Here is a 14885-nt window from a genome sequence, read left to right as displayed (position 1 = left end):
TTTCAAGTATGTAAGTGGTTAATACTTTGTCTTTTGAATACAAATGTGCTTAAAATTGAAAAGTTTAAACATTTTGCATTTCCTACCTCTGACTCTACCTCAGTCTTAAAGGTGGATTCTCTCTGCCCAATAATGTTTAGCAACCTTGCCAATATTGTAAGTAAGAGCTCTATGTGGCCTGAATAAGTTGGGTACATCCTGTGGGACAATTTATATATAACATTTTCTTGCCTATTCCTCTTTAATTTTTTTCCATGCCTTGGACTAATAGGCCAGCAGGCCAAAGTACAGAAATGATCTAGCCCAGGATATCTGTTCAGTGACATTTGGTCCTGCCACCAGAATGCTACAGACCAGTTTATCTCTAGATAATTCCAGGCTTTTATCTCTTCAGTTAGGATTTAAGCTATGAAACAAAACTGTTGCAGGTAATACTTTTATTGACCGAGTCAGCGTTTTGCCATGAGTGACAGCCAAATGTGGCCCACAGTTAGTTTTATCAAAGGACAGAGGAGGTTCTCAAGAGAAGTGCCAAGCAACTAGGCTTCTAATGCTGTTTAACATTAATATATCATATCCAGTTATTCCTCACTTGAGTATGAATCCAGTTTGGGGCACCATGCTTTAAGATAAATATAAATAAACTAGAGTATTTGAAATCATTTGGAAAGGAATTGAAATTGAGGTTGGAATATAGATGGAATGGAATAGTGTTGGAGTGAATGAACATGATAGCGAATCATTAAATAAAGTATTTTCATTTGGAAGGGAATCAAGCTTTGGGTAGCTCCACGATATTAAGATTTGTACGTAATATAATGCAAGCTTTCTGGCTGAAATAATCAGAAATGAAATCAGCTTTCTTAGAATGTGGAGTGTCCGTCTCTTGAAATGTCCAGTAATAGCATGGACTCTTTCCCACTAGGAACACTGTGGAAAAGAACCCTTCTTTCAGGGAGGACTTCTTGCTTTGCTTTCCACACATGTAGTTGATTTAAAATGTTGCAAAAATAGAGCTAGAGACAAAGCCTTAGCAACTTAGCATCCTAACTCTAGGTTGACTGAATTCATTAATCAGTGTTCATTAGGGGCTGTTGATCGGCCAGCAAGCCACCCACCTCAGTACACTGAGCCCATGTTTGAGTCCTGATTGTCTCTCAGTTCCCAAGAGTAGATTTAAGAACCAGCCTTGTACATAATTGTCACAGGTAATTTGCTTTGAAAAAAAGTCATGTGGAGTATATAAATTTTGCATTTTCTCTTTTCTAGATTAAAATAAGCTTGAAGAATGCAGACACTTTCAGAAAAGTATAACAATGTTGTGTCTTAACATGGAGTATAATAAAAATTAACTCAAAAAAGTGTTGATATATCCTAATAATTTTCAAGGTTGGCATATAATAGCTGACATATTTACTTCACAAATAAGATTCCAGTTTATCCTTAAGGCATTCTAGGTAGGGATAAAGATGGGAGAGGGGAAATGTATTATCTCTCTTTTTATGTAGACAGAAGTGGGGACCCAGACCAATAGGCATTAAGTATAATAACTTAGTTCTCAGGATCACACAGTTTTAAAGTTCTAGGTCCTACTCTGGCCCAGAGCCAAATATTTCTTGAAACATAGCAAGAGCAATCCAGGAATTTTATTTTTAAAAGTTTCCAAATTTCTAAGGTTGAGTAGGCGGGCCCCTACTACAATCATTTCTACCTCAGCTTTGTTTTTCAGTCTTTCTAGGTCTCCACTAGTGAAACCCATAAAATTTTGACATAGGTGCCAGAAGGATATTCTTCGGAGAAGAAGGATTAGCTCTAGTCTCTAGTAAAGGTGACAAGAGCAGAGAAGTTGATTGTAAGTGAAATTGCCAGGCCAGCTGGTAAAGTTCATCTACTGCCTTTTCCCTCCAGCCACCTCCATCAGTACAGTACCTCTTTTCTGCAGTCCCTACTGATCCTGGTGTCTTGATCCTTTCAGACATGTGCCTTCTATTTCTTACTCCCAGATTATTATTTACTAAACCTGCTCTAAGGAAGAAAGAACTATTTCTTAGTTGAAAGATCATTCAGTTTGCATGTGTAATGGTGGTTGAATGCTGACTCTGCCACTTAAAACCTGTATCATTATTTCCTTGAGTCTCAGCTTCTACAGCTGAAAATGAATTTGATACTATCAACCCCATTAGGTTGTTAGGGAAATTCATGTGAGTATCCCAGCCCAGTGGTTCTCAATGGGATGGGAGTACATTTCGTTCCACAGAGACATTTAGCAATGTCTACTTCTGATTGTCTTTGGGGGTGTTACTCATATCTAGTGGATAGAGGCCAGGGATGCTGCTAGCTAAACATCCTACAATATACAGGACAGCCTCCCACAACAAAAACTTTTTGTTCCAAAATGTCAGTAGTGTCAAAGTTGACAGACCCTGCCCTAAACCAATATATAACTCCTATTAGGTAAGTCTAGAATGGATATTAATGGACAACACCTTTAGCCATGACTCCTCCCAGGTACGTTTGCTTTTTATGAAAGGGGTTTTTGTGGTAAAGTCTCTTAAAACTGAAACATCTTCAGATAAGAGAAACTACATAGTAGAATTATATATTATAGGGTTAATGTTTTTTATACTTAGGACTGCTTCCTTGGGCCCATTCCAGTGAGGAGAGCCCACTTTTCATCCCTTGCTTTGTCTTCTCTTCCTCTCCTCACCAGCCTCGTGGGGCATTACCCTAGGATATCACCTCAGCATGCTTACTCCACATTAGTTTGGAATTGTACGTGCCACTTAGCTTTGCCATTGTCTTCTTGCATTTTTATTTTGTAAGAGTGCTTACTGTGTTATTGCCACAGATCTCATTTGAGAGTAAATTGGATATAAAGTCTAATAACATAGGCAAATTATGACTATTTCTGTATCTTGAGAAGATCTTATTAAAGAAAATTATTTGTGTATGTGTTTTGGTGTTGTATATAGCAGGATCTGGGCAGAGGAAATGGGTGGACAGGAATTGAAGGAGGGCTAGATTCTTTGTGTTTTGCTTCTGTAGGTTATGGTCAAATAAATAACAAGTAATTTGTTTTAGTAGTTCTTTCTCCTTTATAGGTTTCTGTTCTCCTAAGTACATTTAAACCATTGTCTAGAAATCATCATCTGATAAGTACATGGTCCAAAGAAATGACTTAGTCAACTGTTTCAAAATCCAACACAATGACAATGATAATACCAGGTATTGAACAGTGAAAATGATTCTCCTTTGGGTGACATTGCCAGTGGCTGTTAGCAGACAGAGCCAAGTAGTCTGCCTGTGGTTGTTCTTCTGTATCATTCTGGCAGATTAAATGGAAAGGTTAAACTTTCACTTTTTCAAAATTTGGCAGTGGCCATTGACCTTTTGCTTCTTGAGATGCTTTTAGCAGCATTATCTCAGCCTTTTGTTTTAATACATCAAAACTCACTTCTATTAATCTTAGAGTATACATTGTATAAGTTGTTGTAGGTGGACATAAAGCTGAACAGGACAGTGCCCCTGCCCCCAGGGAGCCTGAAATCTAATAGGGAAGGCAGGGTGTAAACAATTTTCCAAGGCCAGTGAACATTAAATCAATGTATAAGAAGTGCTCTTATAAGAATCAGACAAAGATCCAGTTAATTCTAAAAACGATTAGTGAAGGCCTTACAGAAGAGGTAACCTTTGATTTCCATCTTAAAAGATGGGAAGGATTTTATTTTGATTGGGGAAGTTGGGAGGCCAGTGGAACATATTAAGCTAAAAAATGAGAGCCCAGTAAACAAGGAGACTCTCTTCTTATTCCTTTTGATGAACATTGGGTATATCTGTGTGGTTGAAGTATAGGTTTTGTCAAGTATTGAAACAGCAGATCAAAGATATGGCTATTTAAGAACCAGATTACATTGTTCTTTGGAAGCTGTACTTAAAACTATGAGCAGGGAAAAAAACGTTGTTTTGCAGGAGAGCAGTGAAAGCTGCTGCTCCATATTTTAGATGGCTAGCTCTGGCATCAGTATGAAAGGTGGACAGCAGTGAACATGTGGAAGCAAGGAAGCTTGGGAGGAGGTCATTGCAATAGATTGGGCTAAGAGAATGAGAACCTGAAGTCATTGAGGTGAAGATGGAAAAGAAGTGATAGATGATAGTAAAAGAACATTTAGAGGTAGGTTTGCCACATTTTGACTATTCTGGGATATACTTTTTTTCCCACGTTATAACATCTCTGAAATCTGGTTCTATTTTATAAGCGATAGCATCTTGCAGTTGTAATTGGCAGCATTTTTCATTCTTTCTTTTTTCTTAGTGGTAAATAAAATATGGGTATATCTTAAAATCTCTGGCTTCTTAGACTGATATATGATACCAGCATTTGATGATTGATTGGATGGTGAGGATAAATAAAAAGGGTGCGTCAGAGACAGCTCTCAGTATTCTAGCCTGAGTGGTGAGGTGGTGGTGCCAGTAACTTAGACAAGAAGCGCGGGATGGGGAGTGAGTGTGTGGAGGCCAGGTTTGGCTTTGGACATGTTATGGTTGGAGCAGCTTTAAGATGCCTACATGGAGTTGGCTCCTGGGCACGTGAATATAGTCCTTTTCTCCTTTCCCCTCCCCTCCCCAGGGATTGCTGTGTGGAAGTCTCTGTGCTTACATCTTTATATTATTAAATCTTAAGCAACATCTGAATGAAAAGTTTACTAGGTTAAACCATAGTTTTCAGAAGAGGAAACAGATGCCACTGTAACTAAAGGGTTAACCCAAGGTCAAACAGTTCAATAAGTAGCAGAGCTGAAGTCAGCCCCAGGTTTGTCTCTAGAAGCCTAAGCTCTGCCACTTACTAAGGTCCAGTTACAGAGGATTCTCAGGAACTGTTACCATAGAAAACATGTTAACACTATGTGATACATGAGATTGAGAGAGAAAATAGAACTTTGTCAGGTAAGGTGTCCCAGGACAAAACATTAGGGAAAGCAGCTGTACCGCCTCCTGTGCTTTGACTATAAGCATCTGCTCCTCTTCTCATCATACCTACTCTTCCAGTATTACTTCAGCCTTTTCAAGATCCATTGGTTGACTCTATCAGTTTGCTGCCATTCACATACTCAACAGTGTTTGGCAATCCAGCTCTGTACATAACCCTAATAAATTTACTTTCTTACCTTCCAAAGCAACTGCTTTATTCTCCTATTTTCTCAAGTCGATATTCCCCCCTTCTTCTCACTTGCAGCTGGTAACCTCACGTCATATTTAATCACAAACAATAAGCAGTTGGAACATGAGTTCCCTCATCTTTCCATCAACAGATCTTCCATCCACTTTGTATTTGTTCTTGTACCCTCGGTTTTCCCTTTTGTTAAAATGGAAGACAGATCCTCACTCCATGTAAGCCAAAATCTGCCCCCTTGTGCTTTGGATATCATTCCCCTCTTGACTTCTTAGGGACTTTGCTATCTATGGCTCTTAATCCCTCCCCCTCTTCCTCCATCATTTATTAATATCCCCTTTTTACTGTGTCATTCCTGTTATCATTTCTTATGCTGGCCATATTTTTATGCTCTCTTCTTTACAACAAAATGTGAAAGAATTGCCTATTCCCTCTGACAAGTTCCCCAATAAATTGAATTTTAAGTACTGTCCTAATAGCAATTACTTCATTCAACAAGACTTTATTGCGTACCTACTGTGTACTAACCTATTTTCTAGGTACCAGGGATTCAGAAATGAATGAGACGAAAGAAATTCTTGCTCTTACGGAGTTTCCAGTCTAAAAGGGGAGATAAATATAAATTTACAATAAATATGTAAACAAATAAGTAGAAAACTAAAACAGCTTCTCTTCTATTTTCCCTCTGATAAAACAGCTACACAGTCAGAACACCTACATCGTTAACCCTGAGCAGGCCACCTAATATCTTCACACCTTGGTTTCCTTATTAGTAAAGTATATTTACTGTTTATCTCACAGGGTTATTGAGAGAGAGAGAGAATGCATGGAAAGCCCATTGTAAAATATAAGACAATATAAATGTAAAGTATTGTTATTTGATTACACTGAGTCAAAGATTTATATATTTGGTGTATTTAAGTATTTCTGTCAGCATTGTTTGCTATTTAGATTGTAAACCACAAGAGCGTATGTCTTGTCTTTTAAGATTGTTGTAGCTTTCATGCCTCTGGTTTCGGGGACTTTCTAGTAAGAATCAGTGCTAAATTGTTGATTGCTATTGCTCTGTAATATAGTAGAATGACTTGAGGGAAGGATTTCAAGTCTTGAATGTCATATGGGTGATTGGACTAAATAATCTTTAAAGAACCTTCTAATTCTGACATTTCATGATCCAAAAATAGAATAGTTGAAGGAAAATTGCCCCAGCCTCAGTGGAACAAAATGCATTTTATTTTTGGCAATAAGTGTGGTTTGGAACAAAATAAAACCATTTCATGATGTGTTCAAAGTTTCAGTCTCTATGACCAGATATCTAAGCTAGTATCTGTATTATACATGTGTAAGAAACAATGTGGTAGCACAAGCAGCGTTTTTATGAATCCTAGATATTATACTTCCTCTTAAAGCACCTACTTCTGTACTCTAGAGAAGAGATTTGCTGTAAGCTAAAACTATTGAGATTCTCATTACGACTGTTGCCCTGTACTAAAAGTAATGTTTCTTTTTTCAAAGGTACGCCAGCCTGTTATATGCGTCAACAACCATGTATTTTGTTCAATTTGTATCGATTTGTGGTTGAAGAATAATAGCCAATGTCCAGCCTGCAGAGTCCCCATCACTCCTGAAAATCCTTGCAAAGAGATTATTGGTAAGGGTCTATTTTATAAACATACAGAAATAGATTTGAAACAATCTTAAATAGTGTCTATTTGGAGGAAGACTGAAATAGACAATTTTCAGTGATGTTATTTTACCAATATCCTACTGGATGGATTGGTCATTTGGCATAATCTGTAAGTGGAGCAATTGAGGAGCACAAAGCACCATGAGAAGTCTCAGAGCCTCCTGGAACTTTCGTTCTGGTAGAGGCTGTGCATGTGGACCAAAATATTAATGGTTTAAAGCAGCAGATGCTAACAGCCAAAAACAAACAAACAGAAAGATCCACAGAGTTTAAACAGGGAAGTTCAGCTAGGAACATTGAGAAGGGATCCATGACACAGGTGGCCTTTAAGATGGAGATTTAAGGATGGATACGTTTTCAAATGGTAAAGATTAGGGAGGGCATTTCATGCAGGGGGAATAGCATGCACTACAGTTTAGAAGTAGTAAAGTAAGGCATGTTTTTGGAAATGATCAGTAGTCTAGTTTGGGTCTGACTGTTGAAATAAGACTGAAAACGTAAAATGAGACTCTATTTTTATTTTTTTTAACATCTTTATTGGCGTATAATTGCTTTACAATGGCGTGTCAGTTTCTGCTGTATAACAAAGTGAATCAGCTATACATATACATATGTCCCCATATCTCTTCCCTCTTGCATCTCCCTCCCTCCCACCCTCCCTATCCCACCCCTCTAGGTGGAAGGGAGGGAAATCACCGAGCTGATCTCCCTGCACTGTGCGGCTGCTTCCCGCTAGCTATTTTACATTTGGTAGTGTATTAGAGCAGAGCATCTTGAGTGACAGACTAAATCGGGGAACTGCTGTGTGGGTGAGAAGGGCGAGGTGGGCATGATGGTCTGAGCAAGGGGATGGCACAACCCAAAATGTGTGTAAGGAGTATCACTCAGGGGATGTGTGCAGGCTGGGCTCCAGGGGAGAAACGGGACGTGAGTAGGTCAGGTTGGACGCGCTTGCCCAGGTGAAGGAGAGTGTGATTCTGGATTAAGGGAATAAAAAAGAACATTCAGTGCTACAGTAGTGTAGGTAAGAGGGGGGATAAAACTTGAACTAGAAGATTCTTGAAAAATAAAGCATTTAAAGAGCTTTTTTAGTGTTATTTCTCTTAGATTGTTAAAATTAAATGATTTTTATTTGGTTTTGCTTTAGGAAAAATTGAAAGTGAATTCATGATAGCATGAATCATAGAAAAAAACCTTTCAGAAAACTTAAGAAGTCATTGTCATAGTCCCAAGTTAGGCAAAATCGGCTTAACTAAAATTTTTATAATGGAAAGGAAGGTACATATGCTAGAACAAAAGAACAACCAGTGGAACTTTGGAACTAAGTGATCTGAAAGGGGAGTCGGAGCTGGCTCCAAGGTTTCTTTCTTGAGTACCTGGATGGAGTCGGATAGAGGAATATTTCTCTGCTGTGCTGGAAACTGGAGTGTTAACCTTAGCCTCTACTTTTCTTCCTGCACTGACCTTTACCAGGAGTCAGGTCTTTCCTTGCGGACTATGAGTTTTGTTGATTAAAATAATTCGAATGTTCTTTTCCCCAGCTTCTTTTCACATCCCTTCTCCCTCCTTTATTCATTCATATCTAAGTGATATTTCATAAATTCTCTCAAGTAAAATGGTTCATCCATCCTGCCATTTGGATAGAACATCCTGAAAAAGAATATCTGTATATGCCTTTGCTATCATGATGCTGAGAAGTACAAAGAAGGTAACCACAGCATAAGTGAAGAGCTCTCAGGAAGAAAACATCTTGAGTGTGTTTGTGTGAGTTATTATGGACATACAATTAGTGCTGTGATTTATAATCCACCGCAACTGGGTTGTTAGAATCAGTGAAAAGACACATTAATCTTTTCAGTTGTGTAACCACATATGTTTGAATGAATACATTGGTTATAATAATATATATCATAATATATGTATCATATGTGATATATACAGATAATAATATGTATTTGATAATTATATCATGTACAGATAATATTGATAATATTTATACAACTTACTGGTTAGCTGTAAATATAATCATTGATTTTATCATTAGCAGTTGTCTGGTACTCAAAATTTGCAGTTGTCCAAATGTGATCATTAATAAAATAGAGCCTTTGCCTTCATTGAGTTTAATATAATAAGATACATAGGTAAGTAAACACAACATGTTATTTTATTGAAGGTATTTCTTATGGTGTTATTTATCTTTTCTCAGGATTAAAGTACAGAAGAGGCCTAGATGGCAGCCCACGTGGTTATAAGGAAAAGGGTAGAAATTAAGCTAGAGAACTATATAGAACAATAAGAAAAGAGTTCATTTTAATTTTCATTCTACCCAAATCAGAATGAAAAGTTAGCTTTTTTTTTTCCCTATAGGAGGAACAAGTGAAAGTGAACCTATACTGAGCCATACAGTCAGGAAGCACCTTCGGAAAACTAGACTTGAATTACTCCACAAAGAATATGAGGTAAATAATAATTAAAATGTTAAATGATGACAGCATTGAATTCAAGGTAAAACTGAGCTATCAGTCCCTGGACTTCTTAGAGTAAGCATCTAATGAAATCTTATTTTAAATGCCAGTTTAAAAATATCTTATTTGATAAATTTTTTCTTTTTCCCTTTCCTATTTCAAATAGTGGAAGGGAACAGATGGAAACATTTCCTTTTTTTCTTTCTTTTAATTTTAAATTTGTCCTCAACAGAAACATTGTTTTGTAAGTTACTCCCTCAAGAGGTGGGAGATAAAGGAAACTCCCTTGTAAAAGTCAGTCTTCCAGCCCCCACAAGGCATTGTGAATGGTCTGGCAAACAGAGACTATAACCATCATTCTGTTTTTGTTTCTACCTATAAATTCACTGCTAATTATAAGTCTGATCAGTTCTGGTAAAGAAAATATACTTATGTCAGCTACCAGCAAAGAGATTTTGGTGTGAGATATGCTATTTCCTAATTCTTTTTTTTTCCCCATGTAAAACAGTGGTTTTTTTTTTTAATAAAAATTGTGTATATTTAAGGTGTATAACATGTTTTGATATACATATACATGGTGAAGTGATTACATCAATCAAGCTAATTAACATAGCTGTCTCCTCACATAGTTACTTTGTGTGTGGGGTGAGAGTACCTGAAATCTACTCTCTTCGCAGATTTCCAGTATACAGTACAGTATTATTAACTATAGTCATCATATTATACAGTAGTAGATCTCTAGACTATCTGTATCCTGTATAACTGCAACTTAGCACACCTTGAACTAGCTCCCTATTTCTCCCACCTCTCCATTTCCCCCACCTTGCACGCTTGGTAACCACTGTTTAACTCTGCTTCTATGTATTTTACTCTTTTAGATTCCACATATATGTGAGATTATGCAGTGGTTTTCTTCCTGTGAAGGTGATTTGACATGGTGATGGAACTTTTTCTAAATTAGCTTCATGTTAATGGACTACATATACTTTTGAATAAACATTAGGCCCAGTTGTCATTTTTTTTTTTTTTTTTTTTTTTTATTTTTTTTTTTTTTGGCTGCTCTGGGTTGTTATTCCTGGTCCCCATATATATATATATTTTAGAGATCTTTTCCAAAAAAATATTTATTTATTTTGGCTGCTCTGGGTCTTAGTTGTGGCACGCAGGATCTTCCTGGTGGCATGCGGGCTCATAGTTGCGGCATGTGGGCTTCTTAGTTGCAGCATGCAGACTCTTAGTTGCGGCATGTGAACTCTTAGTTGCTGCATGCATGCAGGATCTAGTTCCCTGACCAGGGATCGAACCCGGGCCCGCTGCATTGGGAGCTCAGAGTTTTACCCACTGGACCACCAGGGAAGTCCCAGTTGTCATTTTATATCGACTAAATGAGGGATATTATTGCTCTCTTCCTTTGACACAAAATATCTTTAAGTTATACTATGTAAATGGAAACTGCTTCAGCTGCTTTAAAAATTTTTTGAAATAAAGTGGGACATAAATAAATGAATAAATGTTCATTCATATGTTTTCCTGTTTATATTTGTTTATTCATTAATATATTAATTCACACAAGTAAAGTGATTTTCTCATTTTATAATGCTATTTAACTTGAAATGTATTGTAATTTAAAATAGTAAATAGCACTATCTGTGTTAGCTCTGAAACGTATTCTTATTTACTTAATATTTATCACACTTAGATGCTAATCAAATTAATCCTTTAGAAGATCACTGGCATATTGAAGTTTATTTTCTAACAACAAAATTTCTGACAATCTTAGTTTAAGATGAAATATCCATTATAGATGAATAAATTGTATCACAGAAAAGAGTTCTAGCCCCAAATGTTTAGTTACTGGATTTAAGGTAGCAAGCAGTTCCACATGGGGAAAACTAATACTTGGAATAGTCTTAGCAGTAATTAAAGATCCAGAATGTAGAAGAGTTAAAAATTAACTACAGGTACTATTCTGAAGTGGAAAGTGAAAGGACATGGTATGTGGTTTTACTCCTACTTCAAATATAGAAGCAAAAATATAGACATCAAACAAAACTATAAATCTTGATCAAAACTGTATTTTTAAATTCCCCTCAGTAAAGCAATTAAACATGCCTCAGAATTTTCTTCTGAGGAATCTACTTCCTTGTTGAATTCATGTGCCTTTTCGTATTTTATGGATATCTAAAATAGAATCAAAGATTCGACATTTTAATTTTTTTTAAATCACAAACTATCATTGAATTAAAATAATGGCAAGCGGGGGCCACTCCATTGCGGTGCGCGGGCCTCTCACTATCGCGGCCTCTCTTGTTGCAGAGCACAGGCTCCAGACGCGCAGGCTCATTAGTTGTGGCTCACGGGCCTAGTTGCTCCGCGGCATGTGGGATCCTCCCAGACCAGGGCTCAAACCTGTGTCCCCTGCATTAGCAGGCAGATTCTCAACCACTGCGCCACCAGGGAAGCCCAGAAATGCCTATTTTTATCAGAGTCAAAATACATTTTGAGAATTTCAACTATATGTGACTTTCTGTCTGCAAAGCTTTTCTGATGCATAAAGAATCTATGTATCTACAGAATTTTGAGTATAAAATTTAAAAGCACATTGGCCTCACTCTAGCATATGTATGTGTTTAGTGTCTCTGTCTACCTGATGGCTATGCAATGCTTTTTCAGGATGAAATAGATTGTCTACAGAAAGAAGTAGAAGAGCTTAAGAGTAAAAATCTCAGCTTGGAGTCACAGATCAAGACTATTCTGGATCCTTTAACCTTGATGCAGGGCAACCAAAATGAAGACAAACATCCAGTTGCAGATAATCCAAGTAAAGTTGACCCAGAAACTGTAGCAGAGTGGAAGAAAAAACTTAGAACAGCTAGTGAAATCTACGAAAAAGTGAAAGATGATGTGGAAAAGTTGAAGGAGGTAAGTTGTGGTTGTTTTTAAAATTCTGTAGTATTTTAAGTACCTTCAAAAGTATAAGTCACCATATTATTTTGAGTCATCATTAGATGATTTGGGGGGAAAGGACAGAAATCCCTGGATGAGCATTTATAAGAAATAGGAAAACTTTTTCTCCTTAAATGTTATTAGCTGCCAAGAAATATCAGGTGGTTCCATTTGTGACTATAATGGGAGACTCTGTAGTGCCTCTATATGAATTTGCATCTTCTTGTGGAAGAGTGACATCAATTTAAAGGATGTATTTTCTATTCTTCTCATTGTGGTTTGGCTTAATTTTGTTTTTTAAGCTTATGTTAGTGACTGCCCTGTATGCATAAAGACAAACACCTGTCCATTTCCCTACCTATAAAATGAAAGGTTTAGACCATATCTTTTCTAGCACTACCATTCTCTGATTTTTTTAATATTGTAAATAGTTAAATATTTAATGACTGCTTCCAAGAGAGCTGTGAGTAGCTGGTTTAGACTACTCCATGAAAGAGAATATTTGGCTTATGAGGCAGGTTCATTTTTTTCAATTATTCTTCCATCCATACAACAAGATAAAGAAAGCATAGGTGAAAAGGGCAAACCTCTAGGATTTTCCAGTCTAGGAAAGGAGATGAGATCCATGCTATCAGCACTAGAGGTAATAATCAAGTGCTGTAGAGCTTTGCTGGCCAAAGGGACTAGCCTTTAGCTTGACTTCAGGTTTATCCACAGTGGAGTCTTGTGCTGAATAGAGATGGTTTTGTGGTATCCAGGTCCACAACCACCCATTCAGCCTATGTGCATTCTCTTAAAATACTGTTACTGTGCTGAATTACTAAATCCTGCCTCCTGAAATCATTAATGCTCCATATGATATTTTAAAGATGTGCTACCACATACTGATCTTCAGTGAGGTTAAGCAGCAGAGAAGTATCTGCAGCTTAGTGTGAATACTGAGTCATACCCACGTGTAAAATAAATGCCATTTAGGCTCAGAAAAGGCCACGATGAGACAAAGAAGGGAACTTAGTGCTTTTAGAGAAAAAAGAAACTACAGACATAATTGCACTGAGTTTGTTACAAGTTTAGGGGAAGTGTGTAATTTCTTTGGTTTTCGGTAGCCAACATTATTAGCGTTTTGTCTAAGAAGAGAAGAGGACATGAAAAGGAAATACAGCTGGGAAGTCACAGTATTTATCAATCAGCCATGTCCCCTGTAACTTTTCTTCTTCCTGAGCCATCAGTAAGTTCTATAGGGTCTCTTTTATAGTTATTGAATTGCATTTAAATTTTTGGTAATAAATGTTTCTTAGAGCATGAAGATGTGTATGAAAACTTTACTCTGGGCTTATAAGAGTGGTATAGGGAAAAAAAAAAGAGTGGTATAAGAGATGTATGTAAAAGAGAGCTACATAAAATACAGTTTTTCTTTGTTCTTTTAAAGGTCACGTGTTAAATTCAATACCCAGAGCTACCCTGAGACCTCACAATTATCTGGGATATTTAATAAGCCCATTTTGGATGCCCAGTGAAGATATTAGGTAGAATTAGGCAATAAGCTGGGACATAAATAAATTTTAAAATGCAGCGGCAAAACTTGAATGTAAAGTGCAAAATAACAACATACTGTAAATCAAATATAGGAGTACTAAACATTCAGAATAAAGGAATACCTAGAATGAGTGAAATGGACTTTTTTTTTTTTTTTGAAGTTTTGGATTGTATCTAATTTTTTATACAGCAGGTTCTTATTAGTCATCCATTTTATACACATCAGTGTATATATGTCAATCCCAATCACCCAATTCATCACACCCCCACCACCATGCCCTGCCAGTTTCCACCCCTGGTGTCTATACATTTGTTCTCTACATCTGTGTCTCAATTTCTGCCCTGCAAACCAGTTCATCTGTACCATTTTTCTAGGTTCCACATATATGCATTAATATACGATATTTGTTTTTCTCTTTCTGACTTAACTTCATTCTGTATGACAGTCTCTAGATCCCTCCACGTCTCTACAAAAGACCCAGTTTCATTCCTTTTTATGGCTGAGTAATATTCCATTGTATATGTATACCACATCTTTATCCATTCGTCTGTCAATGGGCATTTAGATTGCTTCCATGACCTGGCTATTGTAAATAGTGCTGCGGTGAACATTGGGGTGCATGTGTCCTTTTGAATTATGGTGTTCTCTGGGTAATTCTTGTTTGTAGTTTCCTTTGCTTTGGAAAAGCTTTTTAAGTTTCATTAGGTCCCATTTGTTTACTTTTGTTTTTATTTCCATTGCTCTAGGAGGTGGATCAAAAAGATCTTGCTGTGATTTATGTGAGAGTGTTCTTCCTGTGATTTCCTCTGAGGGTTTTATAGTGTCCGGTCTTATTACATTTAGGTCTCGAATCCATTTTGAGTTTATTTTTGTATATGGTCTTCTGTTTTTGTGCCAGTACCGTATTGTCTTGATTACTGTAGCATTGTAGTATAACCTGAAGTTGAGGAGTCTGATTCCTCCAGCTCATTTTTTTCCCCTCAAACCTGCTTTGGCTATTTGGGGTCTTTTGTGTCTCCATACAAATTTTAAGATCTTTTGTTCTAGTTCCGTAAAAAATGCATTGGTAATTTGATAAGG

The 14885-nt window shown here is 36.9% G+C and overlaps 1 protein-coding gene across 2 annotated transcripts in view; it reads left to right on the top strand.

Annotated features, from left to right (window-relative positions):
• Window positions 1–14885, top strand: part of OBI1 (ORC ubiquitin ligase 1) — a 44235-nt gene that overhangs the window by 2944 nt on the left and 26406 nt on the right. The window contains exons 2-4 of one of the 2 annotated variants that reach the window (XM_024760449.1): window positions 6686–6821; window positions 9225–9316; window positions 11996–12244. In XM_024760449.1, coding sequence (XP_024616217.1) covers window positions 6686–6821; window positions 9225–9316; window positions 11996–12244 — 477 coding nt within the window. The remainder of the gene's footprint in view (window positions 1–6685; window positions 6822–9224; window positions 9317–11995; window positions 12245–14885) is intronic. The other variant, XM_024760450.1, reaches the window with a different exon arrangement.

Source organism: Neophocaena asiaeorientalis, unplaced genomic scaffold, assembly GCF_003031525.2.
Source record: "Neophocaena asiaeorientalis asiaeorientalis breed wild unplaced genomic scaffold, Neophocaena_asiaeorientalis_V1.1 scaffold158, whole genome shotgun sequence".
Lineage (NCBI taxonomy): Eukaryota > Metazoa > Chordata > Mammalia > Artiodactyla > Phocoenidae > Neophocaena > Neophocaena asiaeorientalis.
This window is presented reverse-complemented; position numbering and strand designations above follow the sequence as displayed.